The 18914-nt window shown below is 37.0% G+C and overlaps 3 protein-coding genes across 4 annotated transcripts; 1 reads left to right on the plus strand and 2 right to left on the minus strand.

Annotated features, from left to right (window-relative positions):
• Positions 1-371: 371 nt before the first annotated feature.
• lg2h7orf57 (linkage group 2 C7orf57 homolog) lies at positions 372-6365 on the minus strand. Its single transcript, XM_044019655.1, has 8 exons — positions 6268-6365; positions 5489-5539; positions 5159-5332; positions 3724-3814; positions 3273-3402; positions 2506-2570; positions 2202-2299; positions 372-1801 (listed from the first exon to the last, which is right to left on the minus strand). Exons 2-8 carry the CDS (start codon positions 5532-5534, stop codon positions 1743-1745), a joined length of 663 nt encoding a protein of 220 aa, XP_043875590.1. The 5' UTR covers positions 5535-5539; positions 6268-6365; the 3' UTR covers positions 372-1742.
• A 777-nt stretch (positions 6366-7142) lies between these two features.
• LOC122785751 (four and a half LIM domains protein 2-like) lies at positions 7143-11948 on the minus strand. The gene is made up of 6 exons (XM_044051685.1): positions 11827-11948; positions 10375-10561; positions 9837-10011; positions 9360-9529; positions 8490-8676; positions 7143-7761 (listed from the first exon to the last, which is right to left on the minus strand). Exons 2-6 carry the CDS (start codon positions 10528-10530, stop codon positions 7610-7612), a joined length of 840 nt encoding a protein of 279 aa, XP_043907620.1. The 5' UTR covers positions 10531-10561; positions 11827-11948; the 3' UTR covers positions 7143-7609.
• Positions 11949-15959: 4011 nt separating this feature from the next.
• On the plus strand, positions 15960-18432 carry LOC122762548 (PI-PLC X domain-containing protein 1-like). Of its 2 annotated transcripts, none has more exons than XM_044017762.1 (7): positions 15960-16200; positions 16394-16530; positions 16840-16965; positions 17042-17197; positions 17289-17401; positions 17601-17671; positions 17793-18432. In XM_044017762.1, the coding sequence occupies exons 1-7, from the start codon at positions 16098-16100 to the stop codon at positions 18059-18061; spliced, it is 975 nt and encodes a 324-aa protein (XP_043873697.1). In that variant the 5' UTR covers positions 15960-16097; the 3' UTR covers positions 18062-18432. The 2 variants fall into 2 exon arrangements, with proteins under 2 accessions (XP_043873697.1, XP_043873705.1); XM_044017770.1 differs by having other exon boundaries at positions 16162-16226.
• Positions 18433-18914: the final 482 nt, after the last annotated feature.

The raw sequence follows: 18914 nt of genomic DNA on the forward strand, positions 1-18914 counted from the left end.
TATTCATCAGGAAAAATTGTCCCTGCAAGACTTTAATGTCACACTCAAAAGTGCCATAATTCAAGGCCTTCACTGTCAATCAAATAGTTACTGCACAGGAAATCAGGACAGGAAGAGATGGGGACAGTAAGAGCAACTTTTCAAACTAAAACTTAGGTAAAAGTTTTTCAATTAGACATAAAAATGCTCTGAGCATTTTGTTTTTTTTCACAAAGACTTGTTTCAGAAGTGTTCCTTTTATTGTGGTTGTGATGGTGTACTGTGACAGAGCTGCAGGAAAGAGCTGGACTCAAACTGAAGCAGTACTCTGCCTTCACACACAGGACTTGTTTTTAACCAGGTGAGCTGCCAGTGTGCCCCACATTCGAAGCTTTTTACGTAAATGATAAAGCATTAACTTTTTCTCTCATCTGAACAGACAAAATCCCACCAGGCAGAAAAACACATGTGATGAGATGGAGGGTTTGCTTGTGAGCAGGTTGTGTATTAATACTAACTTCTCCTGGTGTCTACTAAGTCAAAACACTGCATGAGCAGGGGAAAACTGCTTAGTTGGCATGTTCAGAACTCACATTTTCTTTTTAAAAACTCTGCCTTAATCTTCACAGGGAATTACAGCGAGATTGACTTTTGGGTTGTCAGTCTGCAGAAGGTGGCTCCTTTAGTTCCTAAAACTTCACAGAACGTTTTATCTGTTGTTGCACAAAGCTGAAGGTGAACACAACTCAGTGATGTGGAGAAAACACCTAATTAGCAATCAGTAGCAAGCTTCTGACATAACAGGACGAGCTTGGCACCCTTATTAACACAAGCTTCCTATATAATAGGCAGTGACGTGAAATTTAAATGTGCAGGCAGTTTCTCTTCTCAAGCTAAAACCTTATTTGAGATAATTAAGCAATTTCAGCTGAATGTGTTTTCTTTTGACTATGCTTATTCTGATTACAAGACAAAACTTCTTCATGAAAATGTAGCTTGCAGAGTAACACACTATAATTGAATGAATGTTTCTGTTTGAGGAAAATCTAAAAAAAAAAACTGATAAGAAGAGAAGCCTTTTGCAGAGCAGCAACCAAAAAAAATCATGTTTGGCCCCTTTTATTAACCAACCACTGCGCAAGTAGCCATCAGTACACATTTCGGCATGTGGTCACAGCTGCAGGGTTGCCGTCTCAACGAATGATCATATCCACCTCTGCAGCTGAGAACACACACACACACACACACCTCGGACATCCCATCAGAAAGCAGGAGCCCTTGATCAAAACAAATGTTTCACATCACTGGAACCACAATTCTTTATAGCACACCTAACACTAAAATTCACTAACTCAACCTTCATACAACCAGGGAGGGAAGTCAACAGCAGCCACCAGCCAAATGGAAGATTTAGCAGGTAAGGCTGTTTTTAGTTTTCAACCGAATTGTTATTTTACCTCCCAGTGCACAACTTGTCTTTCAAATTGAGGCACGACAAAACACGGACTGAACAAAATAATACTGCGCGCAGCAACACGTCTACTCAACAAAATATGTGCCAACTCGTTTTTTAAATTAAAGCAAACAAAAAATGACAGTACCCTTTGCATAAACATGAATAAAAAAACTAATAGTCAGTGGATGTACAATTAATGCAAGTGAATCTGAGACGGGCAGAGTGGCGTGTTCGTGGAATTGTGACACCATGAACTGGACTCAGGACGACCCCCGCTCTTATCCCTCTAGATGAGAACCTGTGCACACTACTCCACGTCGTCCACATCCTCCGTTGCAATGGTGCTGGTTTGCTCTGAGGTCATACCTACAAGAAAAAACAACACCATTTAACGTAAGAAAAAAATTAGGTTGCGAGTTCATAGTCCCACGTATACAGGCGCGTATGTTGACAATGACCCTCATGCCATAGCTGAAAGTATGCTTATACGTCAGGGGACAAAAGGGAGGTAAAATGTTCAACTGCCAGCTTTTAGAAACATTAGCTATAAGGGACATGCTCTAAAAATGTACATACAAAAATCAGTGGATAAACTTGAGGGGTAAAAAATGGTCAAAACATCAAAATCAAAACGAATATACGAATAAACATTTTATTTTTCTTCAAAAGCCTTAAAACCTAATGCTGTAATGTGTAACTTGCATTTGTATTTAATGTGCATGTGGACTGTACTGTGCATAATAATAATAATAATAATAAGTCATACTTGAGGCATCGTCGTCATTGGGAGACTTCTGCTCTTCCACATAACCATGACTCAGCAGCATGGACATGCTGACAGGAGGAGCCTTCTTATCATGACATCTGGAGAGAGAGAGAGAGAGATGGCAGACGGCACCATTACTGTGTTTGTCTGACAACAACAACCTCTAATAATAATCAATCTAACCATAACCCCTTTCATACATAGTTTGAAGGGTTAACTTGAGTGAAAATATTGAAAACACATTAGGATGTTAAACAATTGATTAGACATTCTGTAAACATGGACGAAAAAGATATCTACTCACACTCTCTTGTATTTGTTGGTTAGAGTGAGACCCTCCAACTCATTGGCAACACCATCAGGAGACTCCTGTAGCAATGAAATGTCACCAAACCGCAGTTAATACGAACTCCACTACAAACCACAAATAAACATGTGGAGTAGGCAAATCAGATCTGGGTAATACAGCTGAAAACAAATTATTGAAAATAAGTTTGGGTGAAATTAGTCATGCGATGAAGATGATTGAAGAAACAGTTGAGAACTAAAAATTGCACCACACAAAAATGTGCACAATTCCCTGGAGTAAACCCAACAAAACTCAATAGACATATTGCCATTTGCTTAATATACTGCATTCACAAAACAGAACTCTCTTGTAACATGTCTTGTTACAGCAAATGTTGATGCGCTTACAATTTGCAATTATTGTATTTCATCTACATATATTATTCCAAGATATCAACCTTGCTTCTTATTAACCAAAAAATATAAATATGAGGTGATTTGAAATACATGTATAGCTTATATTTCAAATTAATGTCTTGTTTTATCAGGTACTTTCCAAGCAAGACTTACCTGAAACTTTATTAATATCACAACAAAATTACCATAGAGCCAAAGTACACCAGCAGAAAATAAGTCCCACATGAATTCGAACAAAAATGCGAAATAATGGAACGATGGAATCACGTGAAAATAAATGGAATGGTGATGGTAAAAATTAAAATAATAAAATATGACATATTGGTATGGTGTCCATGTTGGGGGTGACTAGTTTGGTCTATTCACCTTAACTTTATCAGGGGAAAAGCTATCAGTCTCTCTTTCCCAGGACCCATTGTTATCAGTGCCAAACGGCGCAAACAGGGGCTGGCTGCCCCCCTTCATCTGGCTGTTGGGAGACGTTGCTTTGTTTCCACTGTAAGCACAAAACCATGGTGACATACGATGTGAATTTATTGCTTGCCACCCTTAACATAGTGGCATATTTTGCCTATTTGCGTAATTGCTCTACTTAGCAGTTCAAGTTTTTTTTCCATTTATGACACCTATTTTTTATATATATATTCTACAGGCACTTAACTCATCAGTACACTGACATAAGAAAACAAGATTTACACAAGACATATGATGAAAAAAGGACTCCGGGTTAAACGGTACACGTTCCCCATCGTGTCTCAAGTGGACGACACATCATCATGACGGACTGCTTATTTCAGTGTCTTACAAATCTTCTTACCTCTTTGACTCATCAGGTCCAAACCAGCTTGTGGGTGGATTGTACACTTTCTTTGGTTTATCATCCCCATCAGCATCATGACTCAACAGTCCTGCAGGGAGAGACACAATATTGCAAATGTAATCACACCTTCAAAGCACAGTGTCATTTAAATTGCATTAGGTTCAGGGATAAATGATTGTCCAACTGCGATGCATATTGCGATATTAAAAAATACTAGAATTATCGAAGAAGACTTGAATATCTCTATTTGGAAAGAATTAGGTTGATTCACCATGGTCAATGATCATGTCATACCCTAAAATAAAGGGGCTCATCTGTGAATAAACAAGATTGCTGGTCTTTAAAAGAAGTGTTGAATCGTAAAATAGAGGGGAGAACACAAAACCTATTTTTACTTTAATAAACATAACAGATCAGTGATTGTTCCACACACAGTCTGCTACACTGAACAATCACAGCTCGTCTGTGCCCGGGAATAAGACACGGCTTGTGTGTGTGTGTCTGTGACTGTATGTGCGCTTGCTGCGCTCACACAGCCCTTCTCTGTGTGTGTGTGTGTGTGTGTGTGTGTGTGTCCGACTCGCCGCCCGCAGTTCGGTGGATCTCACTCATGTGGCAGACTTGTGCTTTTCCTTCTGAGAAAGTATTTAAGTGTTGCTAAATTTGTAGCTAGTGGCTTTTTAGAGGAAGAAATAGTTGTTGGGAGCCTGTAAATTTGCACACAGAAACTGCATTTTTCCCCTGGCTTGGTTCATTCTGTCTCAATTTTTATATCTGTAATGTGTACAACGTCCACTTCTCTGTTTTTGGTGAAGTGTTACAGGAAAACTTCTTGGCATAGTCTTGGCATATGTACTACAGCCAACAGAGATATTTCCTGATAAGATGTCGTGTTTACATGAATTTGGACATTAGCAAGAAAATCCCTTGCCTTATCATCACATATCTCAGTAGATTAGACCATTAAGACAAACTTGAATTTAAAAAGAAATAACGCATTGTTTAGTCGAAGACATCTGTGCTGAAATCACAAAAAAAGCCACAAATATTAAGACATTACATTGTATTAACAAACACTTTACAAATAGATAACAGCTACTTCATCTTTAATCTACAGTTTTCCTAATTGAGTTTGGCTTGTTTTTCCCCCATTTGTCAGTGGCCATTTGTGTTTTTTTACCAAACTAAAAGCAATTAGTACTGTTAAATGAGTATGGGGAAACATGTTTAAATTGTAGACTAATGGAGTCTGGCATAGTGTTCCTCCAGAGGACAAAGACAGATAGGAGGGTGAAATCATTGAGAGAAGACGTTTTATCGAAAATGTAACACAATACAATCTACAAGCTAATACACAATGGAATAAGCACAATAGTGTGTAAATATCTACCACAAATAGTCCGTCATAATGAGGCATTATAATTTTATCTACCTTTGTGTCCTCCCTGTTTTGCAAGCTTGATGTAGTCCGAGTCACTCTCAAATATCCCAACTCGCCGTCCACTGGCCCTCTCCACTGGAGTGCTTTCATCAGCAGTCTGGGACAGACCAGGGATCTGAGAGGACGGTCCTGTCACGCCACTGGTCACAGGTGCTGGCTTTATGCCTGCAATAAACATAAAAGTAACTCTTACTTAATCTATACTTTTAAGTTTAGTAGCATAGGTATACTTTGTGGTTTTGATCATACAAATATCTTTGTCATGACATATTGCATTATAATTATATATTGACACTCAATTTGCTACCAGACCCTGCTCACCTCCAGGCTTGGTCCTCCGATGGTTGGGCACAGCTGGGTTGCTCATTTCAGCTGTAAACAAAAAACAATTTCATGATCACACAAAATAACTGCACACTACCTAAATTGGCATGTGCACTAATTTTTAAATTAGTGAAGAAAATAATCCCCTAATATTAATAATAATAAAATAAAAATGATAAATTTCACTTGATAGCATGTCTCTTTTCATACTGAAAAGCACAGTTTCAGGTAGTGACAACACATAACTTATAGTGTAGCATTTAAACCATTATTATTTGTGTTCCCTCATAACAACGACAGAAGCTCGACTGCATAATTATATTCTTTAATTAAATCATTTAAAATACTTTTGCGTGTACATGACTAACAGGAACTAGGTGTTACTCACTGAATCTATCACACATAAAACATGTCACAGCAGTAGATAATACTTGGCACTTTTTTCAATAAAACAGTTCATTACTTTGCAGAATGAGTATTGATAACGACGAGTGATTAATCGATATTCGACTGTATGCATAATAATATCAATTTACACAAAGACACATGACTCGAGAAACATATTCGTAGCCTATTTCTTTAGTGTTTTAAATTGTATAGTTATTGCTTAGCATTGTGGCTAACAAAGCCTTGCTAATTTAGTTAGCCGCCTACCTAGCCACCGCGGTAGTTTTTAGAGCTGTAACCTTATTCTGCACTCAAACGATGCAATTTTTTAGGTTAGCGATACAACGGGTTAGCGATGCGACACACAGAAAATTGGACACATAGCTTACAGTTTCTGTTATGCTTCCTTTGTTGAAATTTTGGAGTGGATTTTGGCAGTTAAACGCCGTTAGCTTCTTTTTTCATCTGCAGACAGAGACGAACACACTTCCTGTGGCACCTGCTCCCGACATCCGGTTTGCTACACAAAGATCGTCTATGTACAGTAAGTCTCCAAACAACCAAATATTGAATCTTCAAAATCAAGAACTATATCACAATTTCATCACGTCAAAATGACTAAAAATAATAATGCACCTTAACCTATTATATGTTTATGTATCATTTATAACAATGAACGTTTTTGTAATTTAGAGTTCACATTTTGAAACTGGACAGAGTGAGACCTCTCTCAAAAAAATCATCAATTATGTTATATTTTAGTAAACTTAGAGACGATCTTTGGCATCTTAAAGCCAAAAACCAGTGGAGCAATTTAACCCAGATGTGAATTTTAACAAGAACTTTACTATACACTACTATTTTTTATCTTTTAAAATCTTTTAATAAATAACTTTATCAACCATGAAGATCAACTTTTGCCAAAATGGTCAAAACTCTTTATTAAAACCCTTTTCAACTGATTTAGAGGCATTTAAGGATGCTTTTTAGTCAATGGGTGACCCATGATTATTTTTATTTTATTATTTATACTAACATATAAATAACTGCATTATAACTGCATTGTCATCAAAGAAAAATGGCACATCAACATAGTGTATTCTTAACAATGGCTTGTATCTAACCTGAAAGCACAAGTAATGTATTACCACTAATTAATTCAATAGTTAAAGATACTGTTTCCTCAGTGTAAATGGTGTAATTCTCACAGTAGGAATGGTGATGGTAGCTATTTCAAATAATTTTCAAACCACGGATCCACATGTGCATTCTACAAATTAAAACACCTTTATTGATTGACACAGATTTAAATTCCATCAAACAGAATATTTGTAATAAGACAAAAAGTATTAGTAATAGCACAATTCCATAAAATAAATTGCTATCAAAACAATTTAACATGTTCTTGATAGGCTCTGAAACATCTGTCAATCTTGGCTTTTTTGATGCCACACACAGACTGTCATTATTTCACTACCGATTGTTATTAATTTTACAAATGATAAACATTTCAAAGAAACAAATTAAGCAGATAAAATACAATTTCAGAACAAACTAAGATTTGTTGATTAATTATAGGGATTCTCATTGCATGCAGAAAACAGGTTAATGTGAGAGAAACTGATAAATGATGGCATATAATGCAAGAAAGGTGGGGTTAGAAGAGATTTTTACCAAGGCTCTTTTAATGGCAGCCAGCTTGGACAAACTCCTTCCAGCGTTGGAGTGCACTCAGAAATCTTTGCCACAATCGGCGCAAAGGACATCATCTTTGCACGTCAGGAAACCTCGGCCGACCAGGGACACACAGCACTTCTTGCAGTTGAAGCAGTTGGTGTGCCACTGGCGCTGCTCAAAGGAGATGTATTTGCTTCCCCCGAGACCTGAGACAAAAGCAGTGAAGTGGAGGCATAAATAACGTGTGATCTGCTTTACAAAGAGAACAAACATTCTTAATTAGGCTCATGATCCCTGTAATGTAATATTCTATAATTGGATACACAGGATGCCGAGGAGAAGCATATGACCTGGGAATGTGTCTGTGTCACTTAAAGTTGTTCCTGTTGACCTTTACTTTGACTGCCATTTCTAAGTATATAATGAACATTTTGCCCATAATTGGTTTCATATGAAGGTCCGATGACTTTAAGAAAGCAAAATTAAACACAATTGTTATTTCTCTACTAACTTTAAAAGTCAAACATTTGAAGTACTATATTTTCTGGATGGTAGAGCATTTTAAATGAACAGACATTATTTTACTAGTCGTGATGAGCCATATAATGTAAAATGTACTTGGGAAAACATTTGTGCTGATGACATTAAACTGGGAATTTTGAGTTTGAACTGCATGTGGATTTCCTAGGTAGAGAAAATCAAACCATTTTAAATGAATTCTAAACATTCAGTCAAGCAGATTTTACGTAAACTTGTATTCATCCAATGGCATGTATCAGGATTTGGGTTAAAACAGTCCTCTTGCTTTCACTGTAGTGTGTAGACTTTGTTTTCATGTTGGAGTTCATTTAGCACCACATAAAAAAACAAAAAATCTGCATCTGCACTTAAAAAATTCACAAGTGAAGGTCATTGTGACAGAAGGCACATTTACCGCTGATGGGGATGGTGCAGGAGGCACATTTCTTAGCAAATAGGTTGCAGAAGCATTCAAGGCAGTAGGTGAAGTCGTTTCGAGAGGTGAAGCGCTGGCCTGCCAGCTGCTGCTTGCAGCCGATGCAAACAAAGCACTCCTTATGCCAGGGCTGCTCACGGTAGTTCACTCCTCCAGTGGTGATGGGCTGGAGGTTAAAGGGCAAATTAGGTTAATTAGGAAAAACAAGAATGCATGATGTTTGACGAAGAGCTTTCTAAGAATTTACACAGACAGACAGTCTGACGACTCTCAAGGTCAAGAATGCATGTTATTGTTCAACAAAGAACCTAGTGTCATACCTGCTCATATCCACTTCAGATATGTGCAAAAATAATAATAATCTAAAGTTATGCAACTGCATGACATAAAATTCTTTTTTCAGTTGTTGTTTTTAAAGAATGCATCTTTCTATCTTCTTCAAAGTCCAGACAGAATTTCATTTTAAACCCTAGTTGTAAAAGTTCTTTGACAGCTAACTTTGCCCCTTTACTCTTCTAAAGTTATTTAATTTAATGTAAGGGTGTTATACATTAAACTTGACCTCTTGGACATTTCACTCAGTAAAAGCATTGCCTTGGTTGTTTTCAGTTTTAACACTTCACACACAATGTCTAATAAAAAAAAAAACATGACTTTCTTTAAAATATTAAGCATAGCATAGGATAGGATAACAAAATAACTTGCATTTGTATAAATGTACTGATTTACAATCAAATTTCATTGACAGAAGCTGGAGAGAGCTACAGAACAACAAGAGCTTCCTGTCAATGGTGAGACAATTGAATTGAAATCACTGCCCAGTTAATATTTAAGTGTAAGTGGTTTTACCTTCTTGCATTGAACACACTGCAGAGCAAACAGCTTCTCGTAGCAGGGCAGGCAGTAGTTGTTGGCTTCCTTCTGGACGAAAGTCCTGGTGCCGATGGGCTGCTGGCAACGGTTGCAGGTGAAACAGCTCTCATGCCAACTGTTGGCCTTGTGCTCCATCTTTTTAGTGCCTGGTTGGTGGAGGGAGGGAGGGTTGGGGAGTTGTGTGAGTCAGCGAGAAAGAAGAGGAAGAGACTGTCTGACTACTGACATCATGCATGTCAGTATCCATATGGAGCTGATTCCATGTGTCCTTCCTATACTCAACCCAATAATAACATGCAAAAATGAGCACCAATATTAAAAAAAAAAAACAGATCAATAAAAGAGAAAAGGAGTTGACTGACAACAGCATACCCAAACTAAGTGATGCACCATTAATCTAGAGGGAATCAATCATCATTTAACAGTAACCGTGCTACAATCAGACCTCCTCACCTGGCATGATGGTCTTTAGACATGCAATGCACTTGGCAGAGAATTTGTTGCTGTAGCACTCAGTGCACATCAAAACGTCATCCCTGGTGGCAAAGGGCCGTTCCACCAGAGACCGGTTGCATTCCATGCAGAGGAAGCATTCACTGTGCCAGTGACGGTCCTTAAATGATAGATCCTAGAGAAGTAAATGGAAGTAAAACAGTTTAATGGCGAATTGAAGAAAACACTATGAAGTTACTACTAAGACATGAAATTGGAGTTATATAATATATATATATATATATATATATATATATATATATTAAAAAACATGAACCAAAAATATTGACACTTGATTCTGAGGACATACATTTCTGTACAAATGTTCCTGGTAATCTATACAATATTTGTTGAGCTATTAGACAAAAAGCAGACAATCCCATACCATCCCTGAATCTTTGCTGCAAGAGTATTGTTTAAGCTGGTAACAATACACATATTTTAATGTTGAAATATGAATGGAAAAAAAGGGAAAATCCAGTCAAATCTAAAATGTCACCTTGTTGGTGCAGCCAATGAGCTTATGGCACACTTCACAGTTGTGGGAGAAAAGTGCCTCATAGCACTTAACGCAGTATGGCTCCTCCTCCTTCAGGATGTACTTGTTCCCATATAAAGACTGCTTACATTCCGTGCAGTCGCAGCAGTCCGCCATGTTGATTAATATCCCCTTTGAGTCCTCAGTCCTGTTAAATAAATTGAATCAAAGAAGAGTGAACCTGATTGAACTGCAGCCAGGACATTCCAAACATCAAGCTCCACGTGAACTTAAAAACTTGGATTTGAATGTATTACATCCACCATGGAGGTTGTGTTTTTGGCCACAGTTGTCTGTTTGTAAGCAAGAATTTTAATTTGATTTTCTGGGAAATTAGCTTATGGCCCAAGTTTAAGTTTTAAAAACACTACTGTTCCATATCAGACTCATTTAGTCCGGTACATTATGTCACATGTTCATGACTTTGCACAACGTACAATTTAAGCCTAAGGAGATCTAAAGTGAAATCTTAAGTGAGTGCATATAATTAAGGCAGAAGAATGTCGCAAACATCCCACAGAATTGAGGGAAGGGTAGATGCCTTCTAATTTAAATATTAATTGGCATGATGTGACTTTTAAATCTAGTTACGTTTATTCATTCAATGAGAGATGAACTGTAATTAAGAGTAAGAACATGGGATATAAACCAGAGGGAAGGAAAAGTGACAAGAATCCAATACATTTTTAACAATTTTCAACAAATGAAGTAAAGGAAAGAACATATGAAGTGAGATAAGTTGATTTCAGGATAGTTTCCACAGACTGTAGTGCATTCACACAGCAATATAGATATTTCTAACAATATCTGAAATAAAGGAAAATCCAAGCCAAGTATGTGGATTGAAGCATTGTGATAATTTCCATGATATAAATTGTTGCCCATCTTATTTTTACACAACAGAAATATTTGAGAATGAATGAATGGATTTTCTCTCTGGACACCCTTCCTTTAATCCCTAAACCTTACAACCCTCCTCTATTAATATTAATTAATATTTTGATCTGTATGAAACCCTTGTATCCCTTCAAACACCATGCTATAAACGATGTTCACTATTCTAACAACTGTACACCCGCGTCATCCCCTGATCATTCCTCTCCAAACAATCCCTTCACATTATAATCCTTAAAGCAACATGCATTGAATTCCCCCTAACACTACGAGGTGTCAGCAAAATATTAAGCCAGGGTGTTCATTTGTGACAAAATGCTTCTGGAAGATTAAATCTCCTATTTAACAATAAGAATCTGCACAAGATGACCAAATAAATATGTAAGATGTGTTACAGGTATAAAATCACCAAAGTTCTATGAAATATTGTTTTAATTATATAAAGATTAAAACTAAAGAAAGCAGAAAATAAGAATACAGATACAACATGGTGACAAAAATAAGTGAAGGAGTTGTTACCTGTGAGTGAATCCTGAGTGTCAGAGGAAGGAACCTGTTCTTGGACCAGTGGAGCGGAGTCTGTCCAGCAAACTGTGGTTCATCTGCTTTATGAGAGCAGAATGTGTGACTGACAGTGGGGCAGGAAGTTGGAGGCAGTTATGTGACCAGTGTGGGCAGGTCACTTGATACTCAGACTGCAATAAATTCAAGGAAAAATACGGAAAATCCTTCTGTGAAATGAGGAACTCTTGAGTCCACTGTCAAACATTTGTTACATTTGTCATTATATTACTAATTATATTACTTTTCTAAATACAGTCAAAAAGTGGTCTTTATTTTGGAATTGAATCCAAAAATCTGCAGTCAAAGGGCAAAAATGGCAGCGTCTCAAAGTATAAAAATCAGTCTCTTTTACTTTTTCTGCATGACCAACCAACAACCTATATGGCCTACGTCAAACACACAAGCTTGTAATGCAGTAACTCAGCTAAACTGTGCATATTCTTACTTTTCTTTGTAATCCCTACATGTTACTGGGTAAAGTAATAATATTATATAATATTACAGTAATAAATGATTGCACAACTCCTAAAACAGGTACAAAACAAGTGGTTAAAGGTGTAATGAAGCATATCTGCCCACAAACAAAATGTGGTCAGAATTGCTGCAGTGGACTTTTACCACAGGAAAGCAGTGAAACACTGTGTTTAGCCTTGTATTTATTGAATTTGTTGTTTTTATTTAATCCATATTAGGAGGACAGTTTCTGATTTTTGAGTCTTAAAATACACTTTTCTCAGTGTAGCAGCAGAACAGTTTCAATGTCATTTGTTAGACAGTTACATCAGCAACTGCATGCCAGGCACTGCAGATCAACCACAAAATAATATCTGGCACGTTCTCCATCATCTTGTGAGACAGAAGGAAGCTGATGATGGAACTTCATAATCTGTGGTTCTGTGCAGCGATGTGACATGACACATTTGGAGAGAAATAACATCACAATCACGGGTGAGACTCACTTAAAATTGTGTGCACTCTGCAAATGGAAAGTTATTATGTGAGCTTGGCAGACTATGTGCTGTTTTGAATGGTTTCTAATGAAGAAATGGAATTAAGGCTTTTTTTTCTGTATCATCCAGATTTGTTTCACATGAAGAGTCGTCTTTGATTTGGAGACTTGCAAAGACAATAATAATGAGGACAAGCAATCTGCCAAATTAAAATTATAAAGAAACAGATAATGAAGAAGAAACATGTTGGAACAAACAACAACAAAACATTTCATTGGATCGACATCCAATGAGGAACTCAGATTTAGAGTGAATGCACGTGCTGTCCTGGATCTGAGTTCATCTATTTATCATGTGACCTTTGGCTTTGACATAAGAGGCAAATGAAAAATCATTTAAGCTTAAAATGGCTGGGTTTTATTTAGTTTTACTTGATTGGTTTATTGGTGACTGAAAGAAAAGGAGACATTCCGACTAACATGGTTAAAGGTGCAACCTAAAAATAGTGTGGAAAATAGCAACGCTGATTCACTCAAAGTGGGAACAGGGGGTGCAGGTGTTTTCACACAAGTCACAACATACTGGAGCTGTTTCGAGGTTTGAGGAGGTTTAACAGTGAGGGACTCACACACTCACTAAAACATTCATGATGGCACAAACTCCATATCTTTACTGCTACAATTTTAGCTTCTGCATTGTTTAAATGTTTTATATCTAGTTGAAGCCAGGGTCAGGTGATCCCCTCTCATCACAAGCGTCTGTATAATCTGTAAAAAAAAAAATTGAAGATTGAAACATGTTACTCTATTTAATGTGATTGGGATTATTTTTTTGGATGAGCAGTGGACTTTACCACGGAAGTTACTAAGAAGTCCCATGACTTGGAATTTACAGAAAAAAAGATTTAATTGACATATTTTTAATTACATTTCAGTGGCAATTCACATGCTTTCCACTTCCTACAGTATTTTGTAAAAAGCTGTCCTGATGTACTGATTTGCTTCGTATATTCACGATATATGACCTGCTTTGCATGTATGTTTCCAGGTGTTTACTCCTATCTTGTCTGGTGGTGAGAGCAAGAATTTGTTTACATCTGTGACAAAAGTATTTTCATGGAATGGTTGAGGATAATGACCTGTCCTGTGCATTAAATGCCCACTTCATTAGGAATAATTTGTCCCTAAAGTGTCCAGTGTGGTCTCTTCTGCTGTTGTATCCCATCTGCTTCAACATTTGGCCCGTTATGTATTCAAAGATGGTCCTCGGTTGTAACCAGTGGTTATTTGAGTTAAATTTCAAAGTAGTCCATTCTCCTCTGACTTCTCGTATCAACAAGGCAGCTCACTGCTCTTTTTCAGACTATACACTGAATCCCAGTGGGTCAGCACAAGTATCTGAAATACTCAGACCAGCCTGTCTGGCACCGACAACCATGTCACTTTAATCTTTTCTCCTCGTCCTGGGGCACCGTTTTAACTTTAACAGGCTGTCTTGACCATGTCTACACGCTGAAATAAAATTGCTGCCAAACTGTGCTCAGTTTAACTGGAAAAATCTATATGTTACTCCAATATAACAAGAAGCTCTGACCTTCATTTACTTATTTTTCGCATTTTTGTGTGTGTCATTCATTCCACAGCAGCCCACAGTGTGCAAATATATTAGAGTAATCTAATATTGCAGTAATTGTGATCATGTGGAGGGCAAAGGTACAGTAGGGATCCTACTTCTTTTCTTTTTCAGTCTAAAAAAGACACACACTTCTTTCAACCATTTACATATGCATATTATGAATATACATGTAAATCTGTTGAATGTTTACCAATTTAATAATACACTTTTTTAAATTACAGGGTATTTCACTGCCATTGCAAATTATTGTCTTTTACAGCCAACTTATGAGGATAAATCACTTTTAGTTCAAGATTTTATTGTGAAATAGTATATAAAAAAAAACAATGTTTGCACCAGCACCGCCACGACCATCATGAGGAGGATAAAGCAGTAGAATATAAATGAATGAATAAATAAGTAAAATATGTCTACATATTGGCATTGGGCTCTGCTTTCTGACTGTAATTTGCTTGATTATGTGTTGTGCTAACATTCTTGTTTGTCACTATAAAAGACAATCAACCTTTCTCTTTTACCTCTTATCCGCTGCAGTAGACCTTTTTCCTCTTAAACACTGCCATGAAATAAACTGCTTTGTGTCAAATTGGCGACAGAGAAAAAGATCTGAGTGAAGTGTCCATGTAATTACAACAAATGCACTTCTGAGATCCAACATAGTTTTAAAGAGACATTAAACAAGATTACATCTACATAAAGGGATAAACAGTTTCTCAAGAATTGAAAGAAGCAAATGTAGTTTGGAGTCACAGGGGGGGTTATCTAATGGGCTCACTGAATTCAATTTAGCTTGTATTTTGTGTTTTCTTGGTAATATTGACAGTTAAAGTTAAAATGCTAATTAATTTAGGTAATTCTGACATGATTAGGATGTTTGTTTCCAGCTTTTTCTCCATCAGTAATTTGTTTGAACTTTTCTTAGGGCATTTGCTATATTTATGTATAATTATCTTATTTAATTTGAAAGAAAAATTATTTGAATATTTATTTAAAAAGTTTATATTACTAGTAATTTGCTCTATACTCTGCTATTATTAGTACATACCAAAAAAGGATATTGTTATTCTTCATTTGCATTGTATGGTTATGGTTAGAATAATGCAAAATGCACTTTGGCTAGTTTGTCCATTCAGGTTGCTGTAGAAACAGAGCCACATAAGATAGCTGACTTTGTAAAGCAAGGCCCTTGACTAAAGTAAAGGTAAAATGCTATGAAAAGCAAACTATTGTTGTTTTAATACAATTATACACTTACACAAACATACCAATTTCTTCCTGTGCATCCTGTTTAACACTACAACTACAAAATACAACAGTTACATGATAGTAAAATCACAAGGAAGTAACTAACAATTAATTTTCACTTTACTTTTTGTTCCGCCACAGATATTTCAGTGACTAAATTAACCTGTAACGACAATAGTATTGTGACTGTGGCCATTATTTTGAAAAATATATCAGCTTTAATTTTGAAAACAGGAAGTGGTAATTATGTTAGTGGGCGCTAGTGGAGTTCGAACCCGGAAGAATTTGTAAACAGAGGGTTTTTTTCTGAATAAAACAGAAAGTATCGACCGCCATGAGATAATTAACAGCGAAATGACAATATTCAGGTGACGAAGACGAAGGAAGGAGAACACGATGGAGGACGAAGAGTGGTCACAGCTCGAAAGGAACCCGGACTGGATGTCCTCTCTGCCCGAGGAACTGCTGGATGTCCCGCTGTGGAACTTGGCCATACCCGGTAAAGAAAACTACAGGTCCCAGAGGGTAAAGTGGGGTATTTAAAAAAAATAAATATTGAAATGAATAGACTATAAACACACACGCGGATGAGTTGGTTCATTTTAAATTGTATGTGAACTTCCTGTATAATGGGTGTTCTTTATAAAACTATGTGGACAGTGCACTCACATCTGGCTGTCCCATTCTTGTAGGAAGCCATGACAGCATGTCTTTCTGTCTGGATGAGTCCTCACCTGTGCTGAGATCAGAGTCCTGCCTCCTCAGAGTACTGGACAGTCTGTTTCCCTGCTGGACTCGTCCCTGTGTTTACCGCTGGGCCACCACACAGGTGAGATCTATACACACACATTAATGCATTAAAATGCAAAAATGCAATATACCCTTCATTAAAAGCAAAGTAACACATTCTTTATTATTTATTCATTACACATTACAAATGATTTATTTTTGTATTTTAGTACATTACTTTATTGTTTATGCCCTAGTTCTTGTGAGATTTTAAAGAATGTTTTGAAACAATTTCTGGCATTTGTAATGTCACTTTTTCATGAAAGAACTTGTCTATGGTTGTATTCTTTCATCGTTCTCTGTTTATTGCCTTGTGCTTTCTCATCTATGTGTGTTTTTGTGTGTGTAGCAATCAGTCCTCAGTGATCAGTGTGATCTCGGGATTCGATTTTTAGACCTACGGATCGCCAGGAAGCCATCAGGAGGCAGCGAATTATACTTTGCCCATGGCATCTACACATTAATTTCCGTCAAGGTAACACAAAAGCAGCGAGAGTACTAAAATCAAAGGCCGTGGACTGGGACTAACAACTAAATCTGTGTGTATGTAGGAGGCTCTGTATGAGCTCTCTGCCTGGCTGGATGCTCATCCTAAAGAGATTGTGATCATTTCATGCTCGCATTTTGATTCGCTGAGAGATGAAGATCATGTCTGTCTTGTGGAGAGCATCATCACACTGTTTGGAGAAAAACTATGCTTCTCACAGGTAAAAAAAATAATAATTATAGTTTTGTTTACTGATAGTTTTTTGCTGAAACGGTGCTGATTCAGCTGTACGTGTGTGTGTGTACATAAAGGACACACCTACTCTGCGCTCCTGCTGGTCCAGATGTCAGCAGGTCATCGTTTCCTATGGAAACAAGCAGGTGGTGCTGCGGCATCCTGAGCTGTGGACTGAAATACCATACTGGTAAAATACACCCTTGAATTTCCTCTCTAATTTGAAATTATGTTTTACACCAAATTTATTATTGTTATGCAACAAAAAATTTTCCCTCATTTTTATTTCAGACTGGCACAATGCGTTATTTGAATTGTATTAATGATAATAGTAACAATATTAATTTAGACCTAACCTGACTGGCCTGTTGGTGGTACACTGTCTCCAGGTATGCTGACAGTCCAAACCCTAAGAAGGTGATCACTTATCTGGAGGACCAGAAGCACAGAAGAAGACCAGGTTTTAAAATCATTATTCATCAAGAATAAGGACAATGTGCAATAAAATGTAAATAACTGAAATGGTAGGTTAGGTTTAATCTGACTCACGTCATTTTGAGCGATCTGCTTTTTTTTTCCAGCTGGTTTTTACGTCAGCCGCCTAAACCTGACAGAAGATGCACCTTACGTCGTCCTCCATCCCCTTCAGAGCATGAGGAAGATGACGAAGAAGGCTCTTTGGATGCTGCTGAGCTGGACGGGCGAGCAGCAGCCAGGGCCTGAAGACGGTGAAGTCAACATCATCTGCTGTGACTTTGTGGACATCAGTCAGTTCTGCTCACTTGTAATTGGCCTGAACTACAAACTAGTGGGCGGAGCCAGCACGCTCACCACTCATTCAGGTTTTTAGAAAACCAGGACATGCAACTGACTGTGTCTGAGATATAGCATACAAAACACACCTTCACTCAATGTCACACAAACAAAACAATGTCATCCTGTTCACACTGGATGTATATTACTGGATATATTATCTGATAGCAATTTCACACTGCACATCACCAATACTATCTCATCATGTAAATACGTGAAGCCCATGTTTTTACTCCTGTCTTTTGCACATTACACACAAGATTATTACTGCTTTCTGTTTAAACTGCACATCCATTCACATATACTTTATTTTCAGCAGTATATACAACTTTTTTTTATTACACAATAAAGTGTAGTTGTAAACTGTAAGCACAGTTTAACTGACGTGAAAATATATTTTTATTATAATTGTGTTGCCATATTGTCATTCATTTTCTATCTGTTTATGCTCCATCTGTACTTAATTATACTTTTTTTTTAAAATCATTTTTGTAATTCAAAAGAAAATGTTTGACATCTGGATTGAACACGTTGTTGCATTGTGTAAATATTTTAAAATTACTCTAATAACTGGTGACTATTTTTGCTGCTTTTTTAGTAAATAACAGCAAATTAATGTTCCTCCTTTGTTATAATATGCATCATTAATGATTCTAAATTCATTTAAGGAGGTTGTATTAGTGTATGGGTACTGAATGTTCATTAAAAGACTAATTAGGTCTTAATCTCCCCTCATACAGTGGTTAGTCATTACACAGTGGAATCATTTTCCTGCATCAATTTAGGTTAATGATAAACATGAATGTTTTTTTATGTTTTTGTGCTAAAATTGGGTCTTTGAGATTAAATGCACACAAATTCATACTCTGCCACCCCCCTTGGGCCAAATA

This window comes from Solea senegalensis, linkage group LG2 (genome assembly GCF_019176455.1).
Source record: "Solea senegalensis isolate Sse05_10M linkage group LG2, IFAPA_SoseM_1, whole genome shotgun sequence".
Classification (NCBI taxonomy): domain Eukaryota; kingdom Metazoa; phylum Chordata; class Actinopteri; order Pleuronectiformes; family Soleidae; genus Solea; species Solea senegalensis.